At 37.5% G+C, this 20,936-nt stretch overlaps 1 protein-coding gene across 1 annotated transcript; it reads right to left on the bottom strand.

Moving 5' to 3' along the window:
• Positions 1 to 1,992: 1,992 nt before the first annotated feature.
• Positions 1,993 to 19,345, bottom strand: LOC309487861 (uncharacterized protein). The gene is made up of 12 exons (XM_082155782.1): positions 19,199 to 19,345; positions 17,517 to 17,771; positions 17,335 to 17,418; positions 14,703 to 15,879; positions 13,641 to 13,691; positions 13,133 to 13,213; positions 11,657 to 12,146; positions 11,342 to 11,515; positions 6,000 to 6,066; positions 5,343 to 5,464; positions 3,194 to 3,345; positions 1,993 to 2,675 (listed from the first exon to the last, which is right to left on the bottom strand). Exons 1-12 carry the CDS (start codon positions 19,283 to 19,285, stop codon positions 2,581 to 2,583), a joined length of 2,835 nt encoding a protein of 944 aa, XP_082011908.1. The 5' UTR covers positions 19,286 to 19,345; the 3' UTR covers positions 1,993 to 2,580.
• Positions 19,346 to 20,936: the final 1,591 nt, after the last annotated feature.

Here is a 20,936-nt window from a genome sequence, read left to right as displayed (position 1 = left end):
GAAATAAAGTTGCAATTGCGTGTTATAAAGTCAGAATTGTGAGATATAACTATTCTGAGGTAAACTATTCCGTCTTTTTTTCCCCTTGGAATTGGACTTTATATCTCACAATTGTGAGAAAAAAAGTCAGAATTCTGACTTTATAAGACGCAATTGCGACTTTATAACACGCAATTCTGACTTTATATCTCACAATTGTGACTTTATATCACGCAATAACGACTTTATAACACGCAATTCTGACTTTAAACCTCACAATTCTGACTTTATGACACGCAATAACGACTTTATAACACGCAATTCTGACTTTATATCTCACAATTGTGACTTTATATCACGCAATAACGACTTTATAACACGCAATTCTGACTTTAAATCTCACAATTCTGACTTTATGACACGCAATAACGACTTTATAACACGCAATTGTGACTTTATATCACGCAATTGCGACTTTATAACACGCAATTCTGACTTTATATCTCACAATTCTGATTTTATATCACGCAATTGTGACTTTATATCACGCAATTGTGACTTTATAACACACAATTGTGACTTTATATCTCACAATTGTGACTTTATATCACGCAATTGCGACTTTATAACACGCAATTCTGACTTTATATCTCACAATTCTGATTTTATATCACGCAATTGTGACTTTATATCACGCAATTCTGACTTTATAACACACAATTGTGACTTTATATCTCACAATTGTGACTTTATATCACGCAATTGTGACTTTATATCACGCAATTGTGACTTTATATCTCACAATTGTGACTTTATATCTCACAATTGTGACTTTATATCACGCAATTGTGACTTTATATCACGCAATTCTGACTTTATATCTCACAATTCTGATTTTATATCACGCAATTGTGACTTTATATCACGCAATTGTGACTTTATATCACGCAATTGTGACTTTATAACACGCAATTGTGACTTTATATCTCACAATTGTGACTTTATATCACGCAATTGTGACTTTATATCACGCAATTGTGACTTTATATCACGCAATTGTGACTTTATATCACGCAATTGTGACTTTATAACACACAATTGCGATTTATTCTGTGGCGGAAACAAGCTTCCATACGTTAGTTTCTGTATCTTAGATTCATTATAGTTGTCATGCCTGTGGTAAAACATACTGTACAATTACCTTAACTAGAATAATTAATTTACCCCCTTCACTGTCATCGTTTGCCGCTCTTTTTTTTCCTATCACATATTTTGGTAATCATCATAATTATCATTTGAAAGCTTAAAAACTAAAAATTCATCCTGTGAAAAACATGTTGAAATCTGATATTGCTTAAAATCTTTTATCAGGCTCAAATATTTTTCATATTTTGACATAACGCATCATCAGAACGGTCTGAGACTCAAGGTTCCATATTTGACGACTGTTCTGTCATTGAAGTGATATTGTGACAGAAATGTATTAATTTGTCTGAGGAGAACACATAAAAAAAAAATATCCCGGTGGCTATTTTTGGTATTGCGCCTAAAACAAAAACTCATAGGAACCTCCAATTTTGTGATATCAATTTCAAAATTTGGAACACAACTTGTTTAGACATATGGCTTTGATTTTATATACGTTTTAGAGTAAAAATTATTTTATAAAATATATATTTTGTATTAAAATACATTTTTTACAAATATTTTTTAGTACATTTGTGTTACAGTAAACTTAAAACTTTATTTTATTTGCTTTCACTTCAGCAATAATCTGTCAGCAATAAAGTGTCTTTTAAAACGAGACCAACTTTAGGTCTTTATTCCAAAGAATTCATGAATTACAACCATTTAAGTTTGGATAACGCTCAACAAGGGTGTGGCAGTAAAGGGGTTAATTTCCCAGGAGTCTTAGCGTCAGTGTTATCTAGTGGTATTTTCATGTGGGTTGTAAAAGTTTTACATACATTGTATAAAAGTTCTGAGTTTAGAGTAACAGAAGAGAGGTCAGTCTTTATTAGTACATAAACTTTTTTATTTTTTATTTAGTCATAGCTTCATCATTCCAACTGAGAAAGATGGGAAAACATTTTTGGTATCACTTAAAAAAAACATCAGACTATATATAGAAGACAAACCATTCACCATTGTACTTTTGTAATGATGATTTCATCCTTTAATGCATTCCATTCTTATGTACAAAATTCATAAACAACTTCATCAGAAGGTTTTAACTGTCAAGTAACAGAGAAGTGAAGGTAAGTCAGTTTTAGTGAAGTGCAAATGACTCTTCTGAAAGACAGCTCGAGTGAAGCTCTATAAACATCTGTACGGCATCGACTCCTAATGTATTACAGATGAAGTTATTAGAGCTTTACTTGTGCTAAACCCATAATACTCCTTTAAACCAGTTACTGGAACAAGCTGGTTTTATTGCAAGTAAGCCGACTTGAGTCATGGATTGGTGACCAGGCAAAACCAGAACGAAAGTGTCAAAAACATGTCTTGAACTGGAAACCAGCAATTAAACTGGTGATTTGAGCTGGTCAGCAGCTAAACTGGTTTGTTTCAGTGCTCTGGGGGAACGTGGAGTCTTCACTGCTACCTCTTCTGTCTCTGAGCCTGTTTCAGGAGCGTGTCGAAGTCGAACGACTCGCATCGGCTCCTCGACGAGCCATCGACGTCCCGGTTAGAATCTAAACCACAAAAACAAGATATCATGAAAAACGTCCCTATTTTTGTGGTGCATCAGAATCTCACCCAAACTAAGATGTAATCACATCACAATCAATGATTTAAAGTCCCCCTGTGGTGAAAATCCAGCGTTTAATGTTGTTTATGTGTGTATGTGGTGTTTTTAATCTGCTTTAAGACAAACCATGTGTAAGTTCATAAGTCGACACCATTGCTGAGTATTTCCTCCTTAAAACTGCAGTGAACCAAAGACAGTCTCAAACACACGCTTTGAAATCGCTGGTGTTTCTGACGTCACAAACTACCTTGTAACCAATCAGATCAACGTGTGATCATCAACCAGTGGATAAAGTTTTAAGGGATAAAATTATTGACTACAGGGGGACTTTAATTAAATTAATTGAATCGCAGTGCATATGCAATTGTGCAGCCCTAATTCTGGGTTTGACTTGCTCGGTTGTGCTTAAAAGACAATGTATTACTGCTCATATCAGCTGACATGAGAATCATTCAGACCAACCTAAATCTGCATAGTTGGATTTACAGAACTGGCGTCTGCCGCCAAAGCAGATGTCGAAGGGAAGCTCGTCTGAGCGCCTCAGTTTACTCCCGTTCTCGATGGCAGCGTAAGCGTCGTCTCTGCTGTAATACGTGACGAAGCCGTAGTTATCTCTAGAGGGAGAGAACAGAAACACACTGAGAACACACACTACCAGTCAAAAGTCTTGGATCGGTAAGATTTATGTTATTAAAAGAGTCTCTTCTGCTCACCAAGGCTGCGTTTATTTGATCAAAATACAGTAAAATAGTGAAATATTATTCCAGTGTAAATCATCTGTTTTCTATGTGAATATCTAGTAAAGTGTAATTTATTCCTGTGATCAAAGCTGAGTTTTCAGCATCATTACTCCAGTCTTCAGTAGGGGTGTAACGATACGCGTATTCGTATCGAACCGTTCGGTACGAGGCTTTCGGTTCGGTTTATGGTACGCATTACGTACCGAATGGTTCGTTGGACCATTTTTTTCTGCCGATCAAAATTTCGTTATTTCAAATGAAGGCGCGTCGCGGGTGGCAAGCGCGCTCATAGAGGCTGGCGCGACCACAACATCAACTGGCAAATGCAATGTAAGGAACGAAACTGAGCTACTCTTATTGTGTTTGTGTGGACCGTTTATCAGTTTTGACCTGTGAAGCGGGACTCGCGAGCCCTTGTGCGAGCCTGATCAAGCAACACCACACAGCGCTAAGAGATCCAGACCAGTAAAGAAAGCATTTGAATTTCAAATGCTTTTTGAATTCACCACTGAAGTAATAACATCGCTGCGAGATCTAGTGAGAAACATTCACATTTCTCTGTTATTAACGGATCAAACAGCGCTGACGTGGAAACCAGGAAGAAACATCGTGCCATGAATGAACTGGCCGGTGTCCACAGATCAGCAACATTCACCGTGGAATGGATTTGCTGTAGTAACACTAACTGCAAGGTATGGAAGTTTGTCAGGAATAGTGGGCTATAATGCTTTCAAGTAACATTACGTCTGTTTTATTTTGACATTATGAATACAATTGCTGCCCTCAAATGTTAATCTGAACTAAAATAAACCTTAACTAGCCTACTACTACAATATTACATTTCATTTTGTCCAAGGAGCTGTTTTGTTTTATATGCTCATAAGAAGAGTCAAGTATAGCTCCATTATTGCTCAGTAAAAAAAGCAACAAAAAAATCAAAAAAAAATCATACTTTATGATGTTAGTTTCATTAAACAAAATAATAATTAAAAAAAGGGAATTTCTCTGGCATTTATTTATTTTTGCTGTTGCCTATGGAAAACGTACCGAACCGTACCGAACCGTGACAAGTGTATCGTATCGAACCGAACCGTGAATTTTGTGAACCGTTACACCCCTAGTCTTCAGTGTCACATGATCCTTCAGAAATCATTCTAATTTGATGATGAAGAAACATTTATGATTATTATCAGTGTTGGAAACAGTTTTTTACATTTTTATTTCAGGATTCTTTGATGAATAGCGAGTCCAAAAGAACAGCATTTATCTGAAATAGAAGCTTTTATAACATTAAACACTACCGTTCAAAAGTTTGGGGTCGATAAGAATTTAAATTTTATTTTTGGGGGGAATTAAATAAAAGTACTTTTATTCATCATGGACGCATTAAATTGATCAAAAGTGACAGTAAAGACATTTATAATGTTACAAAAGATTCCATTTCAAATAAATGCTGTTCTTTTGAACTTTCTATTCATCAAAGGATCATGAAAATACAATGTATCATCTGTTTTCAACACTGATAATAATCATAAATGTTTCTTGAGCATCAAATCATCATATTAGAGTGATTTGTGAAGGATCATGTGACACTGAAGACTGGAGTAATGATGCTGAACATTCAGCTTTGATCACAGGAATAAATTACACTTTACTATATATTCACATAGAAAACACTTATTTACACTATAATAATATTTAACAATATTACTTTTTTTTTTTTTTTTTTTATCAAACCTTGATGAGCAGGAGAGACTTCTTTTAAAAACATTAAAAATCATCCCAATCCAGAACTTTTGAACGGCAGTGTAAATCATAGAGAACAGAAACTGAAGCTCAGACGCTCTTCATGATGAGTTTGTGAATCTCACCCGTGACTCCTGATGTGGATCGTACAATCCTCAACCTTCCCGAACAGCGAGAAGCGATCTTTGAGGTCGGAAGGAGACATGTTTCCACGGACTCCTCCCACATACACAACCCTACGCTCCTCCTGAGGATCATCACACACACACACACACATCAGCATCCTTTTTTTATACAGATACAGTACAGATAAACTTAACAGAAATCAAATCCAAAGATTCTCCGTATTATATTGGGTCAAAATGATAAATTTTTCTTTTATGCCAAAAATCATGAGGATATTCAGTAAAGATCATGGTCCATGAAGATATTTTGTAAATTTCCTACCGTAAATATATAAAACATGTATGTGTGTGAGTGAATGCTGCACAATCGTGAACATAAATGTAGAACTTTAAAAGGAGATTTTCTCAATGTTTAGATTTTTTTTGCATCTTCAGATTCCAGATTTTCATATCTCGACCAAATATTGTCCTATCCTAACAAACCCCACATCAATGGACAGCTTATTTATTCAGCTTTCAGATGATGTATACATCTCAGTTTCAAAAAATTGACCCATGTGACTGGTTTTGTGGTCCAGGGTCACATATTATACATACATAAACTTGACATTCCTGTACATCAGCGTCGACTCTGATGAGAGATAATCGTGGACTTACGATGGCTTTCTGCTGCCGGAGTTTGCGAGCCTCTTCCCGAAGCCGGTTCAACTCCTTCTGTCTGCGACTGAGGAAAACCACAGATTTAGACTCGCAATCCCACAGGAGAAGATCACAGGTGTCACTAGGGCTGGGACGACACACCTCTCTCCCAATTCAATACTATCACGATTCTTGATCCGATACGATATTGTATTGCAATTTTTTTAAGAATTGCGATTCTGTTGCGATAGACGGACGAACTGGAAGAAGATCGCGTGGGTGTTTGAATCGAGATCACAGTATTTTAAAGATTAATCGTTCAGCTGTATTGTCTTATCTCTCTCTCAGTGTACGAGCAGCTCGAGGGCTTCTCAGTGCGTTCAGTCTCACGCCTTCTGTCAACCTCGTCTATAAGCTACGACAAAAATAAAGCAATTTAATTCGAATTGGTGCAGTGTGTAAGTTTTAGCGGCATCTAGTGGTGAGGTTGTGAATTGCACTCAACAGAAGTTACGGTGTCCGACAGGAAGTGATGTCGTCGTGAGACAGCAGAGAGTAGCCAGTTAACCCTCTGGAGTCTGAGCGTTTTTTTGGGCCCTGGGGGTGTTCTGACATGCTCTGACATTTGTGCTTTTTTCAGTTGCTTATAAACATATTAATGGCAAAGGTGTAAATTCACTCTATATAGCACAAACAGGACTACAATAATATGTGAGCCACATGTATGTACATGTTTTCATTTTTGAGAGAATAATGTTTATGCGTGGTTATCGAAAAAACTAAAAATTAAAAATTTTGAAATAAGGCCACAAAACACATACTAAATATGTGGCAATAAGACTTTTGACTTATGGATGTCGTCGCCTATAGTTTTTTCTTCAAAATTATGTGAAAATAGTCTTGCTTTATCGTTCACATAAAACCATACATTGATTTAAATTGATGTAAAACGAGGGGGCGTGAACGAGGAGTGGTTTACACCTTAGAATACACCCACTCTGCATAATTAGCCATTCACTTAGGTGTGACACTGACTGAGCCACAATGCAAGGACAAAAGATATATTTAGAAGAAGACTTATATTGACCATTTAAGATTTTGCTTACATCTATCTTGTAAATATGTTTTGCTATTTTATTAAAATGGTTACAATTACAACAATAATTACAATTTCAACAATAATTACAATTTCAACAATATTTCAAGTGTACTCTTTCTTTGTAAAAAAAAATGATTATAGGCCCTACATTTTATCTATGTATTCATTAGTTTGAATATAACCAACATTGGAACAGCTAACATCTTAGTTGATGACTTTATTTTTGACAAAAATAGTATTTTATATATAGAAATGGCTAAACAAAAGCTTATTTGATGTGGCAGTATATTCTACAGTAAAAACTGTACCCAAATCTGGTCAACAAAATGTTGTCTTTCATATTTCGTCTGACTGTAACGTTGTTTTCATGAAATATTAGGGCATATTGTTAATTTGCAGTTTAATACGTTGCTTATACAAATAGCCTACATTTTATTTCAACATTCAGTCGATGTTTACTTATCTCAGTATAGCAATACAGTTTGCTAAAACATCATCATTCATTCACACACACGATTTAAATTTAAACTGTCTTTGCCAGCTGTGGTAAACAGCGCGCATCTGTGCCGTAGTGTTGTCACGATACTAGAATTTCTAACTTCGATACGATACCTTGAAAAATATCGATATTCGATACCATTTTCGATACCACGGAGAAAAAAACTGCCATAATATTAAGGGGTATTTTTTATTTATTTAAAGCTAAATATAACAAGTCTAGAACATGACAATGAGGAATATTTTACATGAACACAAATGTCCTGAGGTAGTGCACTGGTTCAAAAGCATAAATGCTGGTTAATACATTAACGTTATTTGATGAACAGATTTAAACGCAAACGTGCATCACACACGAAAACAGTGCTCACTGGATCGACATGAAGTCAAGTCAAGTCACCTTTATTTATATAGTGCTTTTAACAATACAGATTGTGTCAAAGCACTTAACAGTATCAAATTGGAGGATAGAAGTGTCAGTAATGCATAATAATAAGATTAAACATTCAATTTTCAGTTAAAGGCATTTCATTATTGTCATTGTCTAGCTCAGTTTAGTTTAATTAGTATCTGTGTAATCAAATTGATGATAATCGCTAATGAAGGCAAATTGCAGAATTAAATTAAAAATGTTTGAATAAAGTTAAATAAGCACAAGTTAATTTACATTTGACCACAGTTAAAATATTTACTTGTCTAAGATTCCTCAGTCAGATTATATTAAATTTAAGAATTACGGTGAAAAAACGAGACGACACACACTCATAACAACAAAGGCCATTTTGGTTAATGTTTCAGAAATGTTAAAATGAGAAGAGTTACCAACCTCTCGAAATTATTTATATAGATCCGGGTGTCGGTCTTTCAGGTGCTTTGCTGTATTAGGCCCCGATCACACCTAACGCATTTTTTCAGGTTCGAACACGCACTCGTCACACAGAACGAGCAGTGCGCTGCGTTTGTTATGTTGCTCGGCAACCACTGAAACAGCTGTCCTGTCAGTCAAGTAAACGTCAAATCAGCCTTTTATTAACTTTATTTACTTTCTGTTAACATTGTGGTAGTTACGGTTCGTGAAGTCGTTAAGCTCCTGGTAACCCGCGAGAGCACCACAAGTTTATCCTCCATCATCGCACTCTCCGGGCGTTCAAGCAACTAGCTTTCATCACTAAAACGGAAGACCCGCGAGGCGCAGCAGCGCATAAACAGCGCGCAGAACGCTCGCTGGAAACCAATTGAAACCAGGCGCCTCTCACTGCAAAAAAACGCGTCAGGTGTGATCGACCCCATTTACTTCACTTTTGCTATTTAATCAGAGCGAATGAGACGAGTGCGTGTGGTGTTTGTCAACGCGCCTTTGGAGAGAAGTGAAAGTGACAGCTCGGCTAGTATCGATACTACGGGAAATTAGTATTGGTATCGTTCAGATATTTCAGTATCGATATTTATCGAAATATCGATATTTTTGACAACACTACTCTGCCGTTTATTCATTCATAAACAGAAACCCACGTGAAGAAATTCACGTGAGAAGGAAAAAACTTACTTGTATTCCTCAGCTCGCTCCTCGATATACCCGCACTTCTGAGGGACATTTTCGATTAGTATTATTCCTCACAGCGCTGCAAGACGGTGTAAACAAGTAATGATCTAAATAAACGTGTGTGTTTTCTCGAGCTGATGGGGGCGTTCACAGGATTGCCTCAGTCATTTGCGTTTGAATAGCGCGCGCTCTCCGTGGGCGGGGCCGATTATAACGTAATGAGATGAGATGAGCTCGACTGGAATCGCTCTCTTTTAATACAGATTTCACAAGATGAGAATAATTGTTTTTTTATATAAATGACTTCATTTAAAAGAAGAGAATTCAAGCTTCATGCCTGTGTGTCTGTATGTCTGTTTGACTGAGTATTCGCTGAGTTATTGTTAATTTTCGGACGCGTTTCAGAATGGACTTCACTGGCAGAGAGAAGGCAGAACTCGCTTCGTGTTTATTTTTCTTTATTTGGCAAAAAGCACAACACTTTGTTTTTATTGTGAGTATACACAAAAATAATACACATTTAACAGAATCGATTGATGTATGAAACTCCTATGGAAAATCAAAGTCAACAGAGTATTTATGAGTTTCTTTTACACTAATAAAAAAAAAGCGAGCTGGTATCGCCGGCGATACAGTAGACCTCAGGGGGTTAAACAATGAGGTTTCTTTACAAAGATAAATTAAGAAATTAGATTTGCTTAATTATTCAATAAAACGAAGATATTGCGAATATTATTGTCACTTGTTCATCATTGTGTCAGTGTTTTATTCGCTGACTTTAGCTGAAGCTTCTTATCACGAAGAACAACATAGTGATGAAACACGTTTGTCCGCTCAGGGCCACCGTAGACACGTCTCTGTAAGCGGACCTGCGGTGTGTGTAGAGAGAAATGCCTCATTCTAAGCTAATAAACACATAATGCTTCATTATGTAAGGTCTTTATACACCACTGAAAAACATAGTTATGATTATGATTAGGGATGCACCGATCCACATTTTTTCACTTCCGATCCGATCCCGATACCTGAATTTGGATATCGGCCGATACCGATACTATTCCGATACCAGAGCTGTGTTTGCTTTAATATTATTATTATTATCATTATTGTTTATTTTATATGATGCTGAAATAAACTCCTCTCAACAGGCAAGTATGATATGTAGGCCTACATATTTATGCATGTATGGCAAGTATAAGGTCAGAAAAGGAAGTCAGAAAAACAGTAAATCCTGTTAACAGGAAAAATCCCATTCTGAAAACAAATATGCAACTGTAGGTCATGTCAATATTTATTACATTCCCAAAATGTCAAATACTTGAGTCTTGAAATATAAGAAAAGTGCAAGTGTAAACATCTTACACACACACACACTATCTAAAGGGTGATCCTCGCTCCGATGCTGTAACTCTCTCGATGAATGCTCGATCAACATCAGCCATGTGCAAACAGACAAGCGGATTTCGCCTCAGACGCGCGTCAATTTCGCTTCAAACTTTTGCTTTTTACGAGCGTCAATTTCGCTCTGGGCGCGCGAATGGATTCAAAATATTCAAGCGTCCAACTAGACGCGGCAGACGCGAATTTGACGCGCTATTCGCGTTTGGTGTGAACGCACAGTAACGTGGTGCTTTTTTAAATGTTTGATTGCATTCGTTGTGTTGTACGACGCGTGGGAGCTTCAACGAGCTCTGAATTACGGCTTTGCAAACATTGCATTTTGCTGTCTTGCTCTGCGGTGTTTCCAGTGTGAAGAATTTCCACACAGCGGCCGCAAACTGCGGAATGGATTTCCTGAGCGGTGGCGTGTCTCATAACTCTGTGTCTCATTGAGCCGCGCCTCCGTTCGGGAAATCCATTCCGCAGTTTGCAGCCAGCTAGCAGACTCGCCGGCGGGAATCACTTTTGGAGTCATTTCAGCAGACAACGTTAAAGCGCAGACATGACTCAAGGATATCGGATATCTCCGCAGGTTGGATCGGGAAAATCCGATACGTGAATTACGTTGGTATCGGTCCCGATACCGATACTGGATCGGATCGGCCCCATCCCTAATTATGATATTGCATTCCTGATCCTCCTGAATATTACACACTGCACCTTTAATATCGATTCTGGAATAAAAAAAATCTATTTTTAAATCGTAAACAAAAGAAACGTGATAGTTAGGTGAATCCGATTGTTTCTCCCAGCCCTAGTTTTCCCACTGTTCCCACTGACCTCTTCCATGTGCAGCGAGACTCACTCCAGTCCGGCTCCGGCGAGTGTGAACCGGATCGAGAGCCACATAAAGATCTGGATCTGGATCGGCGCTCGCGAGGAGGAGAAGAAGACGATGACGAGCGTGAACTGGAGCGCGAGGAGGAACTGCTCCCAGAATGCCTGGACCTGTACCTGATTAAACATTATCAGCAAAACGCAAACAGATTTAATTTCACGAGATGTTTTAATAGTGTCCGGATTAAATTATAGACTACAGGGGGATTATTTTAACAACATTTTTACTGTATTTTAGTAGCAACAACTTTCATTTACCTTTTTCTGGGTGGAGAACGAGACCTGGAACGAGATGACGACGACGACGATGATGACGATGAAGAACAAGAAGAGCAAGATGACCTTGAGCTGGAGCGTCGGTATCCTCCATCATAACCCCGCCTCTTCCTCCTCCCACGGTCCAATGGGCTCGGAGAGAAGCGCAAGCCCCGCCCCCTCAGAGACTCCGCCTCCTCGAACGTGTTTATCCTGCAGGGCGAGCTGTCAGGTGACAACAACACCCCGTAATCGCAAGGACTCGAAACAGTGTCGAACGACGTCTTGCTTCCCTGAATCCCACAGTAATCGTGATCCAGGAAAAGTTGAGCGGGATTCAACGCAGGAGTGAAGCTGGGAAGTTTTAAATGAGTTTTGCTGGGCGGCAATGGGCGAGGTTCGATAATCTGAATGGTTTTGCTGGACTTCGTGGTTTTGACGGGCACCAGGGGCTTCCAGGTCTGATGTGGAGGGGTGGCGGGGGGAGTCAGTCCTGGAGAGAAACAAATAATCATGAAACTATAGTCACATGACCCACTGCTTTCAATGGAAACTAACTAAAGCCTGCTCAAACTCGCTGATGACATCATGTGCATTAGCATATTCATGATGTCTCATCTGCATTCTTCCTTATGTCAAGCCTGTATATATTTAAGAAAAATGTGTAATAAAGATATATATATATGTTTCTTGAGTAAAGAAAAGCTGTAGTCATTCAGACAATCAGTTCTTTATTCACGAATGCATTGCAAACAAGCAGCGACATAGAGTAGGGGGCGGAGTTATGAGGTTTGACTGACAGTTTGAGGAGCCAATGGAGTTACGAGGTTTAGTCACAAGCTGTTTTTAATACTTTTCTTTGGTTAAATATTTGAAAAACCCACAGACAGATGAAAAGGATGACTAATAGTAATGATTTATGATTGGGATGCACCGATATGAAAATTCTGGCCGATACCAATAACCGATAATTCTTTATATTTGAAAGCTGATAACCGATATATTAGCCGATAAATCTAGATCAAATTTTTTTATATAATTTTGAGAGCCTGATTACAAAAACAAAAGTCTCGCCATTAAAATCCATGCCTCAAACTAAATTATAATGTTCTCATTATAACTTTATGTAGCCGATATGTCAGATTTGTGCTGCACATGTTCCACTTTACTGTATTTTCCTTTTTTGAAGTGATTTCAATCATATTTCAAGTAATTCAAAACCATTATGGCGAACAGTGCGCATCTGAAGAGTCTCAGCTGAAGGAAATAATCCATTATTTATGAGCTTTAATACAGTATATCGGACACATTTTCTTATCCGGCCAATAACGCTAACACACGTCGGCAGATACCGATATGGTGGCCGATACATCGTGCATCCTTAATTTATGAACAAAATAAAAATGATGAAATATGGAGATATGAGGTTTCCGCCCGACAGCTGGTGATCAGACCACTAACTCCGATGTGACCTCTGACCTGCAGTGCTACTGAGATCCGCCGGCCGTCGATCCTGATGCTCATCCCGGGAAACTTCTGGAAGATTCTGCCCTTCAGAAGCTGCAGAGAAACACAGTCTGACTGAGGAATCCACATTAACGGTAGGAGCGACAAATATTAACCAGTTAGTTGCTCTAATAATTCCCTGTGACGTCCGGTTATGTTTCTAGAGATTTAAACCCTGAACATACAAACATGATTCGTTCCAGCTGTTCTACAAAAGCTATTAAGCCGTTAAAGGACTTCAATCACAAAGATTGTGCTTTAATAACGCGTTTAATAACTCTCACTGCAGTAAATCTGTGACGATATTGTCTTCTGTGCCCGAGGAGACAAACACTCAGACAGGAAAATCAGTTCATGAAGCTTTTATGGAATGAAAATGATTCAGGCCTGATAAAGCACATGATCTGAGCGGATGTAAATGAGCCGATGCTGTCTATTCAGTTTCACATAATCATAAACAAAACATGCATTTATTATTTACCTTGAGTCTCAAACTGCTCCAAAAGGCTGGTCAGATCAGTGGCTTCAATTCCTGAAAAATAAACACATGACAGGCTTTGAAACTGTGTTATTTTACTATCACTGATAAAGTATTATAGTTTTTATAAAACATTTTTAATTCGTTTTTGATTTTATATTTTTCATTTTCATTAGAATTTTAGTTCATTTTAGTATGTGTTTTTTCTCGATTTTTCCTTGTCTATATAATTTCTAGTTTCTATTATAGTTTTTATAATTATAAAAAAAAAATTATATATATATATATTTTCCATTGTCATTTTAGTTAAAGTTTTAGTCATTTAGTTGTTTTGTCATTTTAATTAGATGTTTTATATTTAGTTTTTATTGTCTATTTAGTTTCAAATTTCTATTATAGTTTTTGTAAATAAATGTTATGTTTTTATATTTTAGTTATAGTATTTCTTTGTGTTTTTTTTTTTCCATTTTTATTAGTTTGTTGTTTTTTTCTATTTAGTTTTTATTGTCTATTTAGGTTCTAGTTTCTGTTAGTTTTTATAAATATTTAAAAAATTTAAATTTTCGTTTTCAATTTATTTATAGTCGCTTTGTTGTGTTTTTTTTGTCATTTTAGTTTGTTTTTATTGTCTATTTAGTTTCTAGTTTTTATTATTTTATACTTTTTTTTCATATTCTCCATTTTCATTTTAGTAATTTTGTTGTTATTGTCATTTTTTAACTTATTTAGATTCTATTATGATTTTTATCAAATTTAGATAAATTCCATTTTCATTTCAAAATTCAGTTTTAGTAACATTTGTTATATTTTTTATACATTTATTAGATTTTTTTTTTTCAAATAAAATTTGTCTATTTAGTTTTCATAGATTTTTACATCTAGTACAACTAAATGAAAATGAGAAATTAAATAAAATAAGTTAATTTCAGTTAACATTTGTTCCAAGTCACAAAAATAGTTTTATTTTATAAATGGTTTTAGTTGTAATTAACGATAATTAACCAGCTTTGAAAGCATGTTAATAGTTTAAAAGCCCCTTCAAACATCACTGGACAGTCAGCTCACCGATCTCTCCACACGTGGTGCGGTTCTGCTGTCCTTCAGGGAGTTCCTCTGCGACGCTCGTGGGCATCAGTACCGAGTCCGACGGAGCTGACGGTTCTGATCCGGCTCGCGCTGGTGAATCTGTAGCTTTACTGATCACAGGCACGACCTCAGCGAGTCGAACCTCTTCACAGGAAACACAAACATCAGCTTGTGAGTGTGTCAGCGCCGGCTGCGAGTTCATCCCTGAGGATAGTGTGGGTTTCAAGGGCACCAGAACCGGGTTTGGAGGATCAGTGCACAGATCTGCGGGCGTCCTGAGCTTTACATGTGAGGAGCGTGTGAGTTCCCGTGGCTGGGATGCCGATATCTTCACCTCAACAGTCGGAGCTCGATCCATCGCAACACAATGTGTGTTTAGATTCAACTTTGGGCCGATTTGAAACAAATCCGGAAGAATAGCCGGAAGCTCCCTGGGAAAGTCGGGAAGCGAAGGCCATTTCGTCCGATAGTCCATCCGTGTCTCTTCACGAGGTTGTTTGCTCTGTCTGAGGAGACGGTACTCTTGCAGACTGAGTGCCTTGGGCTTCTGAGGGGAAGTGATGTCACTTTTAGAGGATGTGGATCCCGAGTCTGAATCGGACTCGTCGTCCGGTGGGATCTCGTGAACGAAGGTTAAATTGACTGCAAATGTCACCGTTTTCCTGCTTTTCTCCCTGGTTTTGAGTAAAGCGCTTCGCCGAGGAGTCGTCATCAACACACTTCTGTCTAAAGACGAGGTGTTTCCGCTGTTTCTACACACATCATCTTCATCCCGATCCTCTTCGGAATTGGATATCAGAGATGAGCCGCTTCCTGCTTTCGGATCTAGTCCGTGTCCTGATTGGTTCTCTTCCGGTTCCTCGTAACCTTCTACATCTACAAACTCCTCCTCTTCCTCTTCTTCCACAGACACATGGACCTCTTTCTCTTTCTCCAGATGTGTCCTGATGCAGTACGGATGCATGTGTCTCACTAAATCTGCGAGGAATTCCCGTTCGTCTTGTGGGAATATCGTGTCGGATTCGATGCGGAAGCTTCTCGCACTCCTCCTCTTGTTCTCTCTCGGGTTCTTCTCGTCGTCGGCTCGCTGTGAGATCTTACTCTGGGTGTCCAGACGGCGACGGGGTCTCAACTGTCTGTCTGATATTACCAGCTCCTGATGGAGAAAACCACACAGAACACTGGGATAAAACTAGAGGTTGACGGATATATGTTGCTTTTGCCGATTAATCGGCACCTAGAGCTTCTTCTTCGGCTCTGGGATTTTAAATGTTGTAAAAGCGACACAGAGATGGTGTTTTTATTATTCAAAAGGTGAGTAATGTATTATATAGGGATGCGCCGATATGAAAGTTTTGCCCGATATCGATAATTGTTTATATTTGAAGGCCGATAACCGATATATTGGCCGATAAATCTAAATCCCAAATTGTATGTCATTTTTGACAGCCTGGTTACAAAAACAAGTCTCACCATTAAAAGCCTCAAGCACACAATTATACTATTCTCATTATAATGTAATATTTAAGTTTAAATATGTCATTTCCGTGATCAAAGATGAGTTTGAAGGGATAATATTATTGACTACAGGGGGACTTTAAGTAATTTAATTTGACTAATTTGTAGGGCTGGGTAAAAAATATAGATTTCTCGATTTTAATCGATTCTCATTTTTACGAACCGATATCGATTCTTAAATCCCAAGAATCGATTAGTCATCCTGTTTTCAGTTGATGAATGAATGTAACATTGTAGCGCATCCCATCCAATAAATCTCAATTATCTTTGTGCTTTGCTATTACTGATATGAAACAAAGTCTCAGATTTCAAATTACATCCATTTTCTTACAAAACAAAGAACATTTTTGCGTTTTGCTGCTGTGGCGTGAGATCGCTCTGGCTCAGCTCTAGAGAAGCACATGATCTTCTCTTCCGCATTAATAATACCAGTTACAGCGCGAAATAAACATGAATGAGCTTCTGAAAGTGTGTTAAAAGGTAGAGGACTTTGTCCGTATCATGTCACATGGAGTCGCTCAATCAGTGTTTCAACCGTGGAAAGACTTCAGTAAACAATGTCATGTAACGTCACATTTACCTCAGAAAAACCATGTGACCATAAACTCATTAGTCAGCGATAAAAATTGACTCAATTGAGCATTTTGTTAAATATATGCACCATATTACATATTCATTATAATTTTTAATGTTCTTCCATTTTTAATGCATATTTGAATAAATCTGGCAGGTTTCCTTGAGAAAATTTGCCATGTATTGCACCTGATATCCAAAATAATCAATATTGAATCGAATCGGAATCGAATTGTGAAATTTGTGTCAATACCCAGCCCTAATAATTTGCATTCGTTTTCATTCATATAACCGATTTTAAAAATCTATTGGCCAATTATTCAGGGATCAAACTAATTGTTTAACTTTCGCTATCTGTAAATCCAGCATGGGTTGTCCTTTAGATAAACCTGGACTGAACAGAAGTTGCAGCCGTTTGATTTACACAAATATATAGTTTCTCTTCAACATCAGTGACGCTGTGGAGACGGGAACTGCGCATGAATCCGGTCAATAACAGGATAAAGCAAAGGAAACTTACTTTTCCTGACTTTGAAGCTGGTGATTGTGAGATTTTGGGGCATTGAAGCGCTGAGGCTCGATCTGAATGCAGAAGATTCCTGAGCTGTGAGGGGGAAAGTTTGACAAAAAGCAAATTAACCAATTGTTTTTACATATATTGAGAACTTGAGACACTAGGTAAGAGACTAGGTAGAGACTAACTGTGTGGTTTGGAGCCGAAAAAATCTCTGCGTCCGGAAGCACGTCAAACGGTGACAACGTTTCAACGTCAACGCTGTCCAAGATCTCGCTCAGTGCCGACAGAAGCGACGCCTCACTTTCCACACTTTCAGTCGCCATCTTTTCCTGAAAGATGGATAAAATGGAAGGATCCAGGCTTCCATGGAGACTGAGAGCATCAGAGATCTTTCCAACATCCAGATCAAAGACGGGAACGTCATGTTTCCCAAATTCAAACTGTGGATAAAAAAACAAAACACACAAAACAATGCTGGATATGATTATGATTCAAACCCAGGCCACAAACTCTGGGCTCTGTATTACTGTGAAGTCAAAGCTGGGAAGTCATTACGATGAAGAATTCCCACTTATCCCTGAACTTTCTTGTAATCACATATAACTTGTGTAAGAGAAAGTCATTCCCATTAGATCAAATCACACATGTGGTATTACTAAGATTAGTGTGAGCCGTGTTTGTCCTGTAGCTTAATAATTAATAAATGTTTGGCCAATTTATTTTTAATAATGCAGTTCCTATTGTAAACCATTAGTAAACTTCACCACGGCACAACAAATAGTCAAAACTATAGAAACGTGTTTCCGCCACAGAATAAAAATAAATACAAATAAAATCACAACTTTTTTTGTGATTAACTTACAAGTTAATATCTTACAATGAGTTAATATCTCGCAATTATGAGTTAATATCTCGCAATCCTTCAAAACGTTAGATTAAAGTACAGAAATCTGAAAAAAACATTCCAAAATACTAAAATTACTTGTACTACAATAAAGCTGTAGGCTTACATTTACAATTTTTACAGTAAAAAAAAAAAAATCTGAAATATAATTAATGCTACCAATATATATTTTAATAGATGGATGACCTTAAAATAAATAGCCTAAACAAGTAATTACCAGAACAGAAATGCGTAAACAAAAATCTGTACATCAATAATTACAGAATTTGAAATTACAAACTCAGCAAAACTCCATTTAAAACTGTTGATTTGATTTAAGCGTGAATGATTGTTAATTGATTCTTGACTCAGACAGACAGGTGTGTGTGTGTGTGTGTGTGTGTGTGTGTGTGAGTGAGAGAGACACGTCAGCGTTATTTGACCTGGACACTCAGATAAGAAACACGAGCATTGAATGACATTAAAGAGAAGTTTCACCTCATAATCCATTCATTCATTCATTGATGAACGCGAGCAGAATAAGATCGTGCAGAAGGAAAAGATTAATTTGATTTCATTCATTAATTAGCCTTTCATACTGATTGAGAACATAATCTGTCCAACACTCAGAGATATTTCCCACCTTTATGGGCTTAAAATATTTGTATTTTATTTTAGACAGTTTTATATTTGAATATCATGTTTCATCCCTAATGCATGCTGGTGTATGATGATTTAAACAGCTGAAATCAAAACTTGTAGTTCAAAAACTTTATTCAGACACTTGACTAACTAATTAAACCTCATTTGAGCCGTTAATATGATTTCAATCGCGCATTTCTCGAGATTTATAACTTCACATCCGCCTCGAGCACGCGCTCCCGTCCACGTGTTCACATGCTGAGCCTCCTTTCTACACACGCTCGTCATCACAAAACCTTCATATAAACATCTGCATATACACAACAGAAACACAAATAAGACCTGAGCGTCCTGGTGCGCTTGTGCTGCTGTGCTGTCCGTGAAATCACACTTTAAATCCTTCAGTTTTACGCCATGCGGCGCCGCCATTTTGATTCTGAGAGAAGAGTTGCACACGAGGCGCCGGGTGAGTCACGTGACGCGGAGGTTCCCGGGGAAATGACAGCTCGAATGCCTTTAGTTTCAACGGTCTTTACTGCAGTTACTAGGCAACAGCTCGCGTTACCGTTACCGTCACCGTCACCGTCTGTTACTGTGAGGAGATCTTACGGGATTCTACAGTCATATTATTTTACATATTTCATTTGATTTTTGTAATTAGGATGACGTAATACAGTGGGATATAGTGGTCGATTTTGTCAGGTAGGGCAGATCAGCTATTAGGCCTTTATCAATAACAACTTATTACTCCGTAATTGGGGCCAAATAAAGTCTAAACTTATATTTTTCACTTCGCATTTCAATAATAATATAATTCTTTCCATAACCATTTGTATTAATATGTGTCTTATTTTCCAGTAAGGTGTAATTATGGAAGACCATTTCTGCCACATAAGAAAAAAAAATACTAAGTCACATTTATGAGATGAAAGGCTGAAATTATGACTTAAAACATCATAATTATGACATAAAAAGTACAAAATATGTCGAAATTATGACAAGTTAACAAGTCCTGATTATTAATTTCAACATTTTATTTTTTAGAACTGATAAGAATGTAAATGTGTACCTTGAAATGCAATGTAAGTCACTTTGGATAAAAGCGTCTGCCAAATGCATAAATGTAAATATAACTTTGCAATAATTATGTCATAGTACGTCATGATTTTTTTAATGTAGTAATTATGGCAAAAAGTAAATTATGACATACCAAGTCGAAGATTAATACTTAGTCAAAGACTGAAAGTGACACGTGATGGCCAAGTATGGTAACCCATATTTGGAATTTGGCTTCTGCATTTAACCCATCCAAGTTAATGCACACACATTAGGAGCAGAGTAGTGAGTAGTTAACACACACACACTGCAAACGTGGAGACACACACCCAGAGCAGCGGGCAGCCTTTGTGTGGCGCCCGGGGAGCGATAAGGGGTTAGGTGCCTTGCTCAAGGGCACCTCAGTCATTTCCCACCGGTTCTGGAATCGAACCAGCAACCTTTGGGTCACCAGATCAACTCCCTAACCACTAGGCCATGACTGCCCCAGACATGAGTTGAAATTGACAAAAAGTTATAATTTCGTTTTTATCTCATAATTTTAACATTTTATTTTCATAATTATGTCTTAGGAAGTCATAATAAAAAAAATTATGTCATAATTATGACACAAAAGTGATGACTTAGTATGTCAATAGTATGGTTTATTGGCTGTACCATGAAAATAATTATCGGCATTTTATATTTGCCATAATTAGAATATCAGGATCCATCATTAATGAGCTTCTGTGATGATGTCATCAGTCTTCACACAACCAGTTACATTTCAATAAATGTTGTGGAGAGTTTGACCTATTGCATCAAACTCCTCTCTCTCTCTCTCTCTTTCTCTCTCTCTCTCTCTCTCTCTCTCTGTATGTCTCTCTCTCTCTCTCTCTCTCTCTGTATGTCTCTCTCTCTCTCTCTCTCTCTCTCTCTCTCTCTCTCTCTCTCTCTCTCTCTGTATGTCTCTCTCTCTGTATCTCTCTCTCTCTCTCTCTCTCTGTATGTCTCTCTCTCTGTATCTCTCTCTCTCTCTCTCTCT

This window comes from Leuciscus leuciscus, assembly GCF_965113295.1.
Source record: "Leuciscus leuciscus genome assembly, chromosome: 23".
In the NCBI taxonomy this organism is placed as follows: domain Eukaryota; kingdom Metazoa; phylum Chordata; class Actinopteri; order Cypriniformes; family Leuciscidae; genus Leuciscus; species Leuciscus leuciscus.
Note: the sequence above shows the minus strand (reverse complement) of the source record. Positions and strands in the feature narration are given on the sequence as shown.

Coding starts and splice junctions, on each gene's coding strand:
- LOC309487861 (XM_082155782.1), bottom strand. CDS start 19,285: ATGGCGGCGCCGCATGGCGTAAAACTGAAGGATTTAAAGTGTGATTTC. Junction 13,692..14,702: donor CACCACGTGTGGAGAGATCG/GTGAGCTGACTG, acceptor TTTATTTTTCAG/GAATTGAAGCCACTGATCTG. Junction 12,147..13,132: donor GGATCTCAGTAGCACTGCAG/GTCAGAGGTCAC, acceptor GTTTCTCTCCAG/GACTGACTCCCCCCGCCACC.